Below are 17,021 nucleotides of genomic sequence, written 5' to 3' on the forward strand. Positions count from 1 at the left end.
TCAGATAATTTCATGTGATTTTGAGAGAGACATAGTTGGGAGTGATGACACATGCCTTTGATATCAGCATTCAGGAAACAGAGGCAGGTGGATCTCTGTGAGTTCAAGGATAGCTTGATTAACATAGAGAGTTCCACACTAACAGATGTTACATGGTGAAACTATATCAAAGAAAGCAAACAAAACAAAATCAAAAGTAAAAACAAAATAATCAGCCAACCAAAAATCCAACCATCAAGGGAAAAACAGAGGACCTGCAGGAGCTGAACTGTAACAGCTTTTTTTTTTAATTCCACAAAGAAGACAATTTACTTTTTACAAATGAACCAATGTTTTGATTGTAGATATGATAAAAATTTACTCAAGCATTGAATTCTAAATAATGACTTTATAAATATTACATTTCAACACTTGTACCATTATTTGATATATTCCATGTATTACCCCACTTTGTTGGGAGGCAGAGACAGAAGGTTCTTAAGTGCAAAGCCAGCCTGGACAACTCATGGAGAGCTGGTCCAAAAACCTAACATTTAAAGGGGTTTAGTGAGTGGTAGAGGACCGGCTAGCTTGCATAAGGCCTGGATTAGTGCCTGGAAGGACGAAAAAACATTTCAACTAACATTGTAGTTACTACTATGATACACTTAAAAAATTTTTTTTTACATACTGTTTTTTGTTGATTTAAATGTTTAATACTCTATCAGTTCTTAATTTGACCCAGCCAGCCACCCCTCCCACCGCAATAATTGAGACTGAGACCTACTGCATTTATTTAATCAGCTTCAATATAATTACTGGGCAAATTATCCCTAATCTATTTTTCTGCACTAAACTGTCTATTCCCTGCTGTGTTCCCCAAGTACTTGCTTGGTAAGGTTGTTTCTACTCCAGCAGTCTGTCCTCAGACGGCGTTTTTCTCCACCATGTACTCCTGGTTCATCATGTCTAATAGAGACTTCCTGTTCTCTTAGACTTCTTTTTTCTTTCTCTCCTTCTTCGTCCTTCTTCCTCTCTCCTCATGGCCCCTACTTGCGACTCCCAGCCTGGTCTTCTGCCTACTTCTTTTCTCCCCAGAAATTGGCTATAGCTTTTTTTTTTTTATTATTTAACCAGTCAGAGAAGATTGGCAAGCAAGTTTTCACAACATCATTTCTTGTACATGAGAATGTGCTCCTGGGACTGCAAGCAGATCTTGGGGGCCAGTATTTAGCATTTTAATACATAGCAGCACCAGACCAACCCCAACAATTTTCATTTATTCTTTGAGAATTTCATACAATATATCTTTGTTCTTTATTTTATTTTTTGAGATTATAATTATTACATCATTTCTCACTCCAAACTGTCCCATATACTCATCCTTGCTCTCTTTCAAAATCATGGCGCCTTTTCTCATATTTGTTGTTCTGCACAAATATGGACGTGTAAATAAGAAGATAAACAAGATTGACAGATCCTTGGCACAACCAAGAAACCAACCAAAAGAAAGAAAGGGATGACCAAAATCAATGGACCCAGAAATGAACAGAGAAACATTACAACAGACACCAAAGACATTCAGACTATTGTATGGAAATGCTTTTTAAAAATCTGTTCTTGCCTTCCCGTCTGGGCCCGAGCACTGAGCAGATCCCAGGAGGCTGCTCTGCACCCAATCTCAAAAAACCCAGATGAAGCGGGCCTCCCAGGAGCTCTAACCCAGGCAGCATCTTAGGTAAGGAGACAGCAACACCTGCCCCAAACAGGGAGTAAGTGGGACTCACTAGGACCCAGGAATTCTCTCCTGGCCCGAAGCACTGGTTCCTTCCGGTCTGGGTCAGAGCACTGAGCAGATCTTGGGCCCCAGCTCTAACACTAGTAGTAACACCCACCCCACACAGTTCTGAAACAACCAAGATAATAGGAAAGACAGGCTCCAGTCAGAGACAGGGCAGGTAGTACTAAGGTGATCCAGATGGCAAAAGGCAAGCTCAAGAACATAAGCATCAGCAACCCAGGGTACTTGACATCATTAGAACCTAGTTCTCCCACACTAGAAAGTCCTGAATTCCCCATATCACCAGGAAAGAAAGATTCAGATTTAAAATCACTTCTAATGATGATGATAGAGGACTTTAAGAAGGACATAAATAATACACTCAAAGAATTTGAGGAGAACACAGGTAAACAGGTAGAAACCCTTAAAGAGGAAACACAAAAATTCCTTAAAAAATTACAAGAGAACACAACCAAACAGGTGAAGGAATTGAACAAATCCATCCAGGACATAAAAATGGAAGTAGAAACAATAAAGAAATCACAAAGGGAGACTACCCTGGAGATAGAAAACCTAGGAATAAAAATCAGGAGTCATAGATGCAAGTATCACCAACAGAATACAAGAGATAGAAGACAGAATCTTAGGTGCAGAAGATACCATAGAAAATATTGACACAGCTGTCAAAGAAAATGCAAAATGCAAAAAGTCCTTAACCTAAAACAGCCAGGAAATCCAGGACACAATGAAAAGACCAAACCTAAGGATAATAGGTATAGATGAGAGTGAAGATTTCCAACTTAAAGGGCCAATAAATATTTTCAACAAAATTCTAGAAGGAAACTTCCCTAACCTAAAGAATGAGAAGCCCATAAACATACAAGAAGCCTACAGAATTCTAAATAGACTAGACCAGAAAAGAAATTCCTTCTGTCACATAATAATCAAAACACCAAATGCACAAAACAAAGAAAGAATATTAAAAGCAGTAAGGGAAAAAGGCCAAGTAACATATAAAGGCAGACCATCAGAATTACACCAGACTTCTCACCAGAGACTATAAAAGCCAGAAGATCCTGGACAGACATCATACAGACCCTAAGAGACCACAAATGCCAGCCCAGGCTACTATACCCAGCAAAAATCTCAATTACCATAGATGAAAAAACCAAGATATTCCATGATAAAACCAAATTTACACAATATCTTTCCACAAACCTGGCATTACAAAGGATATTAGCGGGAAAACTCCAATACAAGGAGGGAAATTATACCCTAGACAGAGCAAGAAAGTAATCCTCTTTCAACAAATCCAAAAGAAGATAGCCACACAAAGATAATTCCACCTCTAATAACAAAAATAACAGGAAGCAACAATTACTGTTCCTTAATGTCTCTTAACACTAATGGACTCAATTCCCCAATAAAAAGACATAGGCTAATGGACTGGGTATGTAAACAGGACCCAGCATTTTGCTACATACAGGAAACCCACCTCAGTGACAAAGACAGACACTAACTTAGAGTAAAAGGCTGGAAAACAAATTTTCAAGCAAATGGTCCTAAGAAACAAGCTGGAATAGCCATTCTAAAACCTCCAGCCACTCAAAATGAATCGAATACTTAATAGGGGGAAATGTGATAAACAATTCACAAAAAAATAAAGAAAACTTCTTTTAAAATAAATAAATAAATAAATAAATAAATAAATAAATAAATAAAACCTCCAGCCTGAGAACACAAAGGGAGGGACTCATTGCTCCACCTGGTAGTTGAGAGTGGCCTTGTCAGGCATCAGTGGAAGTGGAGGGCCTTGGTACCCAATAGTTTGGACTCCCTAGTGTTGGGGAATTTGAGAGCAGGGAGGCGGGAATGGTAGGATAGTGGGAGCACACCCTCATAGAAACTCCCAGAATAATATGGATTAGATATGATAGGGACAGGCTACCGGAAGACTAGATTCCAGAATTCAAACAAAAAATATCTTGATACTAAAATTTGTTTTGAGAATTGTATATTGCAGAATACACAGCCTTGGTGTATCTACTCATCAAGCAAGCTTAGCAGACCTGCTCGAACCTCTGATGTCCTGGAATCTCAGATGAATGCAGTGAAGACACAGATGTCAGAGGCTTATCAATTTACTCTTCCCCCACCCCTCTTCTAATATCTCAATGCCTATAATCAGCTTGAAGAAGTTAATGAAGAGTTGGCACCCCTATTCCCTGGGCTTGGGGACTGAGGTGGTTAATATTGGGCTGTCTTTCTAGGGAAAAGTAGTGGTTTGTTGAAACAGGGAGGTATAGCTAGGATTTATTGCATAGCCATAACATATTGGTAAAAATCTGTATAACTGTTATTAAGCTGAAGTTATAACTTCATAAATGGTACAAAATTTATTTTGATTTCAAATGTAGGGTTTTCATTGGTACGAGTTTCTTATTGATATAGAAGTGAGATTAATATTGTTACTCTCATAGGCATTGTGCCTATATAACACATTTAGGAATACAAGGCTTAGGCCCAGTCCTTCTTTAACTTTTTAAAACTGATTTGAGATGATTAGCCTGTGAGTTAAGGGCCTATAGCAAATTCATGGCTCTGAGTTTATTGTTAAGGTGTTTTCTATATTTTATTTAGAAATAGCTGAGAGGAGTTAACAGACAATAGTGCAGATTGCCTTACATGGGTAGTTGGTTTTCAAAATGTCAGAAGTCCACAGAATTGACGTTACAAACATTTCTGCATTAAGTTTCATTTTGATTAGAGACCTATCTGCTCCTGACAGCTTCCTGTCTTGGATTCTAAGAAGAAATTGAGCATCTTTGGAGTTACTCCAGTTGTGGTGAGACAGCGACTAGGCAAGAATTGCCTCTTTTCATCTACAGACAAATTACTGTCCTGAAAAGGACACACTTGTGGAATAGTTGACTGACTATATCTGCCAAGACAGAGTAATCAGCCCTTAATAATTCTGCATCACTAGGTCTGTCAGATGATCCAGAAGGCCAGAAGGGTGAAGATCGGATGCTCCAACATTTTGTAGTATAGGGACTGTCCAGGTGTTCAGTGGTCTTTATAAATTGGCTAAGTTTTAGAAGCTATGCTTTGTCCTTCCCATAATTTCAGTTAATTCAGTCATTCTGGATTTCTGACGGGGGTTGAAGACTTATATTCTCATAGCCAATCCCAGCTATTTACTTTTAGAGAAAGATTTGAGAGGATGGTTTTCAGCTGACATTCATTCCAAAGCCAAGAAAAAAGCCAGGTTCAGAACTAAGTCTTTTAGTTAGGAGAGATGAAAGAGGTTTTGGTTAGTCAACAAAATGATGGAATGGGTATTAGGTCTTTCTTGTACCTTACTGATACAAATTGCTATAGTTATGCTTTAATTGTATTCTGAGAGAAAAGTTTTATCTTAACAGGAAGGGTGATATGTAGGAGAGCTATGGTGGAAGGAGTAAGGAGAGGAAGAGGAGGAGGAGCTAGGAGACAAGGGGGGGTGTGTGGGAAGGGGATCATGGAGACTGTCTCTGCCAGTCAAAGGTAGTTGGTATGTCTAGGTTGGGTATTGGGTTACACTTCTGATTGTATGGTTATCTTGTTATTCAGCATTGCCGAACTTATAAAGCCTTTGATTAACATTTTTTTAAAAAAAGAGTCTGTTCTTCATTAAGCTGTGAAACCTAAAAGACAAAGTTGAATTGCTATATTCAGCCAGACCACCAAATTTAAACCAACAGGCCAACAAGCCAGCCTAGCCTTAGCAAGAGTTGGTCTCAAAATAGACATATACATGAGAGAATTTAAATAATTTATAGAAAAGTATAACAGTGACTTGGTATACAATATAACAGGGACTTGAACATTTTTGTGTTTTGATATCTGTGAGGGTCTGGGTACTGCTTGATCTCTCATGAATAAATATATACTTTTTTGTCATTATTTAGTAGGTGATAAAGCATAACAATGATAGATAGACCCCTAAACAGACCAGTGACAAACAAGATTTGTAGTAAAAAATATTAAAAATCCGGGCCTGTGGTTTCTACCTGCCTTAGACCATCTCTGTTCCTGGATAAAAGACACACACAGCCTTTGCATTTTTAAATAGCCTTAGGCAGCACAGTAGCTGGGCAGCTGCCTGCCCTGCATGCTGTTAGAATCTTCCTCTGTATCAATAACCCCACGCTATCACTTACTATTTATTATATTTCATCTGGGCTGCTCTTAACCCAGTTGGGCAGTCCCCTGGACCATGTTCTCCTGTCCATTACCCCATGACAGCTCTCCTTCTTCCCTCTGCATACTGCTCTTCTTCATTGAAGGTTTCTCTCTTCCTTTTTCTCCAAATCCCCAAACCTCAACCCCACCTATATCTCTTCTGCCCAACTACTCACTGTCAGTATCTTTATTCACCAATCAGAATTAACTTAGGGGAGGGTCCCAGGAGCCACATGTGGACTCCCGGTCTTGAGGGCCAGCATTTAGCACTACAATAGACAGTAAAAGATAAAACCTCAACAGAGACTGAAACAGAAATTAAAAGCATTCCTTCAAGAGAATCTTTCCATTGCTGTTTTTTGGCAACACAGCCAAGATCCTAGATGGCTCACTAAATCCTTGCAATTGGGAAAGGGGAGCAAGGGGGAAAACATAAAATACAAGCAAAAGAGCATAGTTGCAGATTATAAAATTCTACAATGTAGGAAATCCCAAAGAATATAAAATTCCTAATACTGGTAAAGGAGTTGGGGAAAGCCACAAAGCAAAAGGTTATAAAATATGTTGCTTTTTCTCTGATTAGCAGCCATTGAATTAGAAATGAAAAAAATGCTTTAAAATAAAAGTTTAGATATAAATCTAAGAGAAGAGAGTATATGTTGAAAACTAAAAATCACTGATTTCAGAATTCAAAGATGACTTCAAGAGGAGAGATATGTCATGCACATGATGGCAAAACTCAATGTTAAGATTAAATTCTTCTCAATTTGGTATACAGACTTAACATAATCCCTACCAAAGTTCTAGGGAATTTTTGTAGGCATCAACCAATTGTTTGAAAATTTTCTTGAGAGTGATAAAGAAACTAAGACAGGTGACCAAGCCCACTCAGTCAGTCAACAGGGTCTCAAGGGAGAGAAGATGAAAGAAAAAAAGACAATTAGACAACATTATAGCATGATTCCAGCAAGCACTGAAGCAAGTTCATTTTTTCTCAAGCTGCTTTTATACCATTTTAAGTACATGCAAAGAATAGGGTCAGTTCTTGGTCAAGGAACAAACAAGGCATAAAAGTCCAGTGACCACTATATTCAGGGACTTATCAAGATGATCAAGACACAAGGAATACTTTCCTCAACTGCATTTTCCTTGAGCCTACTTCCTTGTTCCAGCCCAATGTCAAATATTCTTGCCAATTTCCTAGAAGCAACATCAAAGCTCTTGACATCTCCTTCTTTTTTACTTTATAAACAACCTGTGTATGTCTTAGGTTGTTTTGACAAGAATGCCTTAACCATCATTAAAAATGTATTATCCAAAGCAATGCACTTATGTCTTAGGTTGGTAAGGCTCTGTGCAGAATCTTACCCGTCATTGACTGTGAGCCTGTTAAATTAATGACTTTGTCTGGGGATCCATTTTAAGTTTCAAGCCACGTATTTTGTCTGCCAACATGTTGATGTTGTTAAAGGCAAGTTTTATCAAAATAGACAGGAATAAAGTAGTTCCAAGACAAGAAAGGCCAGCATGATCAAACTATATAAGCCATTTTTGAAGCTTGACCAAGATGAAAATACTGACCTTAAGCCAGGAATAATTTTATCAGCAGTGTCCACTGATAAACTAACACAGGCACATAAATTGCAAAAGAACAAAGCTAGAAGACCATATATTTGGCCTTCTGCATGGCCAATGGAACTATGAAATGGGTTACACACCTACAGATTTAGAAATATACCTGGAAAAAATATTTATAGACCTTGTGTCATTATTCCCTGAGTAATATAGAATAACAATGATTTACTTAGCATTCTATTGCATGTGGTATTATAAGTAGTCTAAAGAAGATTTACAATATATGGGAAAGTATGGATATTTTATCTATAACAGGTACTTTGCATACTTTATAACAGTACTTGAACATTATGTTTTGATATTTGTCAGGGTCTGGGACCACATCTCTCATGAATACTAGGAATGATCTTCATGTACATCCTTATTTCAAAATCAACTTTGCTCCATGCTAACCAGAAGCAGTATAGTTCTGGCATAGATGAACACAACCAGTGATCCTAAAGGAAGAATCAAAAAAAAAAAATCAAGCATATAGCTGTGTTCAAATGACATTTTAAGGTGCAAAGAAGTTGAATAGAGAAGAATCCATCTTTCCAGTAATAAAATAATTAAATATCATATGCAAACAACAACCAAAAGACTTCACAATGACACTGTTTTATTCATTCAGAAATATTAGGCAGTTGATGTATGTGAGTACCTCCCTTTTAAACAGATTTATTAATTGATTTTCTTTAGATACAGGGAAGGGTCACATATGGACCACAATGTGCATGTGGACATCAGAAGACAACTTGCTGGAGTTGGTTCTTTCCTTCCACTGAGTGGGGCCTGGGGTTCAAATTCAGGTCATCAGGCTTTGCAGAAGGCATTTTGACATGAGGAGTCATATCACAAAACCCCTGTTTCTTCCTTTAAGTGACTATGTGTCAATCTACTGAGACTAAGGAAGTACTTCAGTCTCAGAAAATGTAAAACAGCTGTAGCAATGTTATGATAACCATAATTTAACTTTAAGAACAAAATGAAAACCTCCCTGACCACAAACTTAATTGGTGGAACTGGGGGACAAAGTCCTTGTAAGGACCACTATTACTGTTGGCCAGTTCAACTAACTGATATATATTTGTAGCCTAGGGCTGATTGACTGGTTCATTAAGCCAAAGGTTCCCCCAAGTCCTAACGTCTCTCTACACCCAATGTTGATACTCAACAACAAATCTAGATAGCCTGTATGAATGATGACTGACAGATGAGTTTGCCATTCTAATTCTTCCACAGCCTCAATTTCTTTGTCCAAAGAATACAACTCAATCTGAAGAAAGTGTGGCAGTGAGCCTTGCTGCCATTTTTGTGACTGCAATGATTCCAGATCAGTATCTCTGGAAGAAAGCAGATGGCTTCTCCTGACCTACAGTAAAAGATTATGTAGTCAAAAGAACAGAACGGTAGTTTCATTCTATTGCGAAACTATTGTTAGGAAAACCATTTAAAACTCACCAGGTTATCCATTCACTTTAAGGAACTTTCCATGCCTGCATGTACCAGGCATTGTACTTAGTAGCTAGATGGCTCAGCACTTTGGCTGCAAAGCCCAATGACTTGAGTTCAGTTCTCAGGCCCCATGTGATTGAAGGAAAGGATTGGCTTGTCCTCTGACTTCTCTATGAGAAAATACTACTCCCTGCCCCTCACACACAAAGTGTGTGTGTGTGGGGGGGGTAATAAATAATCTTTTACAAACTTTTAAAGTAGCAAAATTCCTGTATTCAAATAGCTTAAGTCCATTTAATACAGTTCTATGACTTTGCAATTGTTTCACTTAAATTCTTATTTGCCAGGTGATGAATATAAGAAGTAAAAGGCATCAAACTTATTCAGTTTAGCTCTTTGACTACTGCCTAATCGGGAGACTTGAGAACGTGAATTTTCTCATCTCAGCAAAGCCTAAGGGTTTTCTGTGGAGTGAATACATGTGTCCTTCATCTTTTCCACAGAAAAAAATCTTGGTGACTGGAAGGGAAATCATATATACACTGAAAATTAACAGCTTTTTTGCACTGATGCTTTAAAAATGCATTTTCATTTTTATGTCTAAAGTTTTATTTGAACTAAGGCATTTCTTTTCATGGGTCATTCACAGTCTTATGTCTTCACAGCTGTGGCTTGATGGGCAAGCATTCTCCCCAGCTCAGGAGGCCTCTATCATGACAAGATTCAGAATAGTTTTTCTGTCAAGACACCTGCTAAGTAAGTGAGAAGAACTCTCAGACTTGACTAGGTAAACTAGAGAGCTGATGCCCTCATCCAGAAGGAAGAGCTTTGTTTTTCACTATAGACGGTTTTTCATGAAGTGTGAACACTTTTTTTTGGTTTGGTTTGGTGGTTTGGTTTGGTTTGGTTTGGTTTGGTTTGGTTTGGTTTGGTTTGGTTTGGTTTGGTTTTTCTGAGACAGGGTTTCTCTGTATATCCCTGGCTGTCCTGGAATTCACTCTGTAGACCAGGCCTTGAACTCAGAAATCCACCTGCCTCTGTCTCCCAAGTGCTGGGATTAAAGGCGTGCGCCACCACTGCCCGGCTAAGTGTAAACACTTTTAAGGCAAAACTGAGAAACATAACACTTTTTATTCACCTCCCCTCCCTCTTCCCTTCCTTCCTTTCCTTCTTTCCTCTCCTATGTCTTCATTCACCTGTCTATTGACAGGTATCATAATCTATGCTGAAGAGACTAGAGAGTAGCGTCTGTGTGGCTTACTCTCTACCTTATCATCATGAAAGGATGGAGTGGATTTTTTGACAAGAACGAGCTGATTTTTACATTCTTGTGCTCATTAACAAAAATTCGTTAGTTTCTCATAGTTCAGACGTTATTTGATCCTCTGGTCCTCCAACAACTGAAAACATCTGATCTTGGACTCTTCTTGCTTCCTGCAGGGTGCGCTTAGTAATCAAGGCAAAGCCATCACACGTGAGGAGAGGGCAGCAACTACGTTTCCCAGCGTGCTCTGCTGGGAGCACAATGGAGCTTGGCGTCATCCGGGTCACGTAGCCTCGCGTTTCCCGGAGCGCTGAGGGATTCCGGCCAGGGTCCCTCCCCATGCGGAGGGCCCTGCTGGGCCGGGAAAACTACACTTCCCGGCATGCCTCACCTCGGGTGCGCCTGCGTACCGGAGCAACTCCGCTGGCGAGCGGGTTGGTTTAAAGAGCTGTTTTAGTTCCATGGAAACAAACTTGGTGGCCGCAGGACAGAGCTTCGGGCTGGTGGATGAATTAGGGGTGAGGCTGCCGGGCCCAGACAGGAAGCTGAGGTGGGCGGTGAGGTGGGCGGCTTAGGGGAGAGACCACGCCTCAGAACAAGGTTCCTTTCCCTCCCAGCCCGAGTCCAGTCCCGCCCTCGAGACCTCTAGAGTCTCGGTTTACCTCCCTTCAGTACTCTGACTGTGAAAACGGCCTCAAGTAAAGTTGGCTTTGGTTGGACCACAGCTGCAGAAGGGTGGCCAGTCGCTGAGACCGCTACTTTAGCTGCTGTTCCCTATTTAGGTATACAGTTAGTTGAAGGTTCCTGGGAAAGGTTTTTTTCGACATTAAGGCTTGGTTTTCTGGCGCTGGTTATCCTCCCTGCCTGGCTTCCTAGATGCGACACATTTTCATTTGTACATTGTTTCTTGCTTGTGCTGGGATAGATCTTTGTTAAATACTATCGTGTTTGTTTGGCACCCACAAAAGCCAAGGTACTATGCTAAACTCAACAACAACAACAATAAAGGATTGTAACCCTACTTGAATCAACATGGGACACACGGATTCTTGGTTTTTGTGGACTTCCCCAGTGACAGGCAGAGAGAAATAAAGGGCTATTTAATACCAGCTGCTTTGCAGGCACTATTTGGGACATAGCACATACCTGTTTCCTTCCTCTGATAGAAATTGCATGCTCTGTGACAGTAAGATCCATTCTGATGCCTACAGCAGATATCTGGAAACCCTTTAGGAACATGAATACAAATTGGTGGTGTCAGCCTATGCTACAAATGCCATGATATGGTTAATGCCAATAACTCCTTTTGCAAATGACGTGGTCCATGGTTTGACGAAGACAGCAGGAACTTCACCTGCATGGGTCAGGTTGAGACAATGCTTAGGACTAAATTCTGTTTTGCAACCTGAAGAGAAAAAACTGAAGCCAGAAGGCAGAAAGAAACATCGAAGACCTAAGATGGGAGGAACCTGAGGTATAGTACAGCAGGGGGCTTGCCAAGCCCATTTTGTGGTGTGTGCCTGTCATTCTAGCACTGGGAGGTGGAGACCTGAGGAGAAGTGTAAAGTCATCCTCACAGCGAGTGTGAGGGAAGCTTGGATTACACAAGACCCTACCTCAAACCTAAAAATAAGTAAATAAATAAATAAGCCTTAATGAGATGTATTTATATATTCCTTCCTTAGTAGACCCTTCCTGGTAAGCTTGTGTGTTTTCTGAGGTCTCAGAAAGGCAGTTTTTTTTTCCTTTTGCTGCCTCCTTTCTCCTCTTTTCTGGGAAAAACAAAAAAAAAAAAAAAAAAAAAAACCCCTTTTTTGACCCCCACCCAAAAAAAAAAAAAAAAAAAATCTGCCCTTAACACTGGGAATTCTCATAGGAAGAGTCCCTACTCCAGTGACCTGTGTAACTCCTTATGCACTCTCGTGGAAGAGCTTGTCTTCTGTCTTTACTTTTTGACTCAGAAGCATAGCTTTCTGTTTTTCCCTCTCCCTCCCCTGCCCTCCTCTTCCCTCCTCCACCCTGTTTCTTTTTCTCTCTTCCCTTCCCTTCCTTTCTCTTCTCCTCTGTGTGTGTATGTGTGTGTGTGTGTGTGTGTGTGTGTATGTATGCACTCGCCTGCACATATGTATATGTCTTTGTTTCTGTATTTTCTTGTTTCTACATGTGGGTCTTTCCCAATCCTTAGTTAACTTACTGTTTTGAGAGAGGACCTCTCACTGACTCTGGAGCTTACCAGTTTGGCCTGCATAAGCCAGGGTATACTGAAACCACCAAACTAGTCCACTTTGTGGCAATAAATAAATGAATAAATAAATAAATATTGATGAAATAAGCCGCCTTATGAAGTTGGCTGCTTCCTTTCTGTTATTGCTCATATCAAACTTACCAGCAAAACGGAAACATGTCTGGATCTGATCTTCTGTTACTATTCCAGCTATTACCTGCTTCCAGGCAGCTGCAGAGGCTTTTGTCTACATTATCAAACAGCCTCCCAAACTGGTCTTCCTACTTTTAGCCCAGTACTTGTATCATCTGGAATAGGGTGGCTAGCTCAATCAAGTTAAAGATATGTCACAGCAATCTCTGATGCTCTGAGTGGTCACTTGGGAAAACCAGAACTGTTACAGTGGTGTTTACATGGTGTTTACCTTCATGATTTCCATCCCATGCTTTTTTTTTTTTAGAATAAACTGAATTTTACTTACTGTCTTTGGTCAGCTGACAGACAAGCTCCATACGGTCAGGGAGTTTTGACTGTTCCCTGTGTCCTCCCAGTGCTTATAGCAGATCTCATTGGCAATGAACACTCAGGAAATATTTGTTAGATATGTGAGGCAATTATGTGTTTTAACAAAGCCACTTTCTGTTGGTTATGATAACATCAGAGAATATCTTTTATTTAAGTGGGTAGTAAATAGATCAGCTATTATTCAGTGTGGCAATGGAATCTCTGTGCACAGAAGTAAGAGTTCCTCTTTCAAAGGCATTTAGCTTTTGCTAATACATTGCTTATAATATTGGGCTGTGCGTGTGTGTGTCTGTGTTTCCTGGAAGTTACTGGCCTAGAATATCTTCCTCTTTTTTTACTGGATATTTTATTTACATTTCAGATGTGATCCCTTTTTCCCATTTCCTTCCCACCCAGGAACCCCCATCCCATTCCCCATCTTCCTGCTTCTATAAGGATGTGGCCCCACACACCCACCCACTCCCACCCACCCACTCCCACCTACCCACCCACGAATTCCCTCATACTGGGGCGTCCAGCCTTCAATAGACTAAGGATTTCCTCTCCCACCTATGGCTGAAAATGCCATCCTCCTCTACATATACAGCTGGGGCCATGGGTCCCTCCCTATGTGCTTCCAGGCTGGTGGTTTAGACCCTGGGAGCTCTGGTTGGTTGGTAATGTTACTCTCCCCATGGGGACTCAAACCCTTTCAGCTCCTTCAGTCTTCTCTCTCACTCCTCCATCAGGAACCACATGATCTGTTCAATGGTTAGCTGTGAGCAACCACCTCTGTCTATGTGAGGCTCTGGCAAACCTCTAAGGAGACAGCTATATCAGGCTCCTGTCAGCATGTACTTCCTGACATCTACATCAGTGTCTACCTTTGGTAACTGCACGTGTGATGGATACCCAAGTGGGACAGTCTTCAGGTGACCCCTCCTTCAGTTTCTGTCCCACACTTTGTCTCCATATTTGCTCCCATGAGTATTTTGTTACTCCTTCTAAGAAGGACCAAAGCACCCACACTTTGATCTTCCTTCTTCTTGAGCTTCATGTGGTCTGTGAGTTGTATCTTGGGTGTTGCGAGCTTTTGGGCTAATATTCAATTATTAGTGAGTGCATACCATGTGTGTTCTTTTGTGATTGGGTTACCTCATTCAGGATGATATTTTCTAGTTCCATCCATTTGCCTAAGAATTTCTGGAATTCATTGTTTTTAATAGCTGAGTAATATTCTATTGTGTAAATGTACTACATTTTCTGTATCCATTCCTCTGTTGAAGGACATCTGGGTTCTTTCCAGCTTCTGGCTATTATAAATAAGGCTGCTATGAACATAGTGGAGCATATGTCCTTATTATATGTTGGAGCATCTTCTGGGTATATGCCCAGGAGTGGTATTGCTGGGTCTTCAGGTAATGCTATGTCCACTTTTTCTGAGGAACTGCCAGACTGCTTTCCTTAGTGGTTGTACCATCTTGCAATCCCACCAACAATGGAGGAGTGTTACTCTTTCTCCACATCCTCACCAACATCTGCTAACATCTGAGTTTTTGATCTTAGCCATTCTGACTGGTGTGAGGTAGAATCTCAGGGTTGTTTTGATTTGCATTTTCCTGATGACTAAGGATGCTGAACATTTCTTTAGGTGCTTCTCAGCTATTCGAGTTTCTTCAGTTGAGAATTCTTTGCTTAGCTCTGAACCCCTATTTTAATAGGATTATTTGGTTGTCTAGAGTCTAATTTCTTGAGTTCTTTGTATATATTGGATATTAGCCCTCTATCGAATGTGGGATTGGTAAAGATTTTTTCCTAGTCTGTTGGTTTTCCTTTTTTCCTGTTGACAGTGTCCTTTGCCTTACAGAAGCTTTGCAATTTTATGAAGTCCCATTTGTCAATTCTTGATCTTAGAGCATAAGCCATTGGTGTTTTATTCAGGAACTTTCCCCCTGTGCCCAGGTATTCAAGGGTCTTCCCCACCTTTTCTTCTATTAGTTTCAGTGTGTCTGGTTTTATGTGAAGGTCCTTTATCCACTTGGACTTGAGCTTTGTACAAGGAGATAAGAATGGATCGATTTGCATTCTTCTACATTTTGTTCTCCAGTTGAACCAGCACCATTTGTTGAAAATGCTATCCTTTTTCCACTGGACAGTTTTAGCTCCTTTGTCAAAGATCAAGTGACCATAGGTGTGTGGGTTCATTTCTAGGTCTTCAATTCTATTCCATTGATCTTCCTGCCTGTCTCTGTACCAATACCATGTAGTTTTTGTCACTCTTGCTCTGTAAAACAGCCTGAGGTCAGGGATGGTGATTTCTCCAGAAGTTCTTTTATTGTTGAGAATAGTTTTTGCTATCCTGGGTTTTTTGTTATTCCAAATGAATTTGAGAATTTCTCTTTCTAACTCTGTGAAGAATTGAGTTAGGATTTTAATGGGGACTGCAATGAATCTGTAGATTGCTTTTGGCAAGATGGCCATTTTTACTATGTTAATCCTACTAATCCATGAGCATGAAAGATCTTTCTATCTTCTGAGATCTTTGATTTCTTTCTTCAGAGACTCGAAGTTCTTGTCATACAGATCTTTCACTTGCTTGGTTAGATTCACACCAAGGTATTTTATATTATTTTGACTATTGTGAAGGGTGTCATTTCCTTAATTTCTTTTTCAGACTGTTTATCTTTCGAGTAGAGGAAGGCTGCTGATTTATTTGAGTTGATTTTATAACCAGCCACTTTGCTGAAGTTGTTTATCAGGTTTAGGAGTTCTCTGGTGGAAGTTTTGAGGTCAGTTAACTATACTATCATATCATCTGAAAATAGTGATATTTTCACTTCTTCCTTTGCTGTTTGTATCAATTTGACTTCCTTTTTGTTGTCTAACTGCTCTGGCTAGGACTTCCAGTACTATATTGAATAGGTAGGGAGAGAGTGGGCAGCCTTGTCTAGTGTCCCTGATCTTAGTGGGATTGCTTCAAGTTTCTCTCCATATAGTTTGATGTTGGCTACTGGTTTGCTGTATATTGCTTTTACTATGTTTAGGTATAGGCCTTGAATTCATGATCTTTCCAAGACTTTTACCATGAAGGGGTTTTGAATTTTGTTAAATGCTTTCTCAGCATCTAGTGAGATAATCATGTGGGTTTTTTTTCCCTTTGAGTTTGTTTATATAGTGGATTATGTGGATGGATTTCCAAATATTGAACCACCCCTGCATTTCTGGAGTAAAGCCTACTTGATCATGATGGATGATTGTTTTGATGTGTTCTTGGATTCGGTTTGCTAGAATTTTATTGAGTATTTTTGCATCGATATTATAAGGGATATTAGTGTGAAGTTCTCTTTCTTTATTGGGTCTTCAAGTGGTTTAGGTATGAGTATGATTGTAGCTTCATAGGATGCATTGAGTAGTGTTCCTTCTGTTTTATTTTGTGGAATAGTTTGAAGAGAATTGGTGTTAGGTCTTCTTTGAAGGTCTGATAGAATTCTGCACCAAAACCATCTGTTCCTGGGCTTTTTTGGTGAGGAAACTTTTAATGACTGCTGCTATATCTATAGTGGTTATGGAACTGTTTATATGGTTTATCTGACCCTGATTTAACTTTGGTACCTGGTATCTGTCTAGAAATTTGCCCATTTCATTCAGATTTTCCAGTTTTGTTGAGTATAGGCTTTCTGATGATTTTTTAAAAAATTTCCTCAGTTTCTGTTGTTATGTCTCCCTTTTCAGTTATGATTTTATTAATTTGGATACTGTCTCTGTGCCCTCTGGTTAGTCTGGCTAAGGGTTTATCTATCTTGTTGATTTTCTCAAAGAACCAGCTCCTGGCTTTGTTGATACTTTGTACACTTCTTTTTGTTTCTACTTGGTTGATTTCTGATTATTTTCTGCTGTCTGCTCCTCTTGGGTGTATTTGCTTCTTTTTGTTCTAGAGCTTTCAGGTGTGCAGTCAACTTGCTAGTGTATGCTCTCTC

At 39.8% G+C, this 17,021-nt stretch overlaps 1 protein-coding gene across 1 annotated transcript in view; it reads left to right on the forward strand.

The window, feature by feature from the left end:
* Positions 1-10,637: 10,637 nt before the first annotated feature.
* Ccdc150 (coiled-coil domain containing 150) overlaps positions 10,638-17,021 on the forward strand; it is a 103,542-nt gene continuing 97,158 nt past the window's right edge. The window contains exon 1 of the mRNA XM_028765785.1: positions 10,638-10,834. Coding sequence (XP_028621618.1) covers positions 10,778-10,834 — 57 coding nt within the window. The 5' untranslated portion in view covers positions 10,638-10,777. The remainder of the gene's footprint in view (positions 10,835-17,021) is intronic.

The sequence above is a fragment of the Grammomys surdaster genome, unplaced genomic scaffold (assembly GCF_004785775.1).
Source record: "Grammomys surdaster isolate TR1022 unplaced genomic scaffold, NIH_TR_1.0 165, whole genome shotgun sequence".
In the NCBI taxonomy this organism is placed as follows: Eukaryota; Metazoa; Chordata; class Mammalia; order Rodentia; family Muridae; genus Grammomys; species Grammomys surdaster.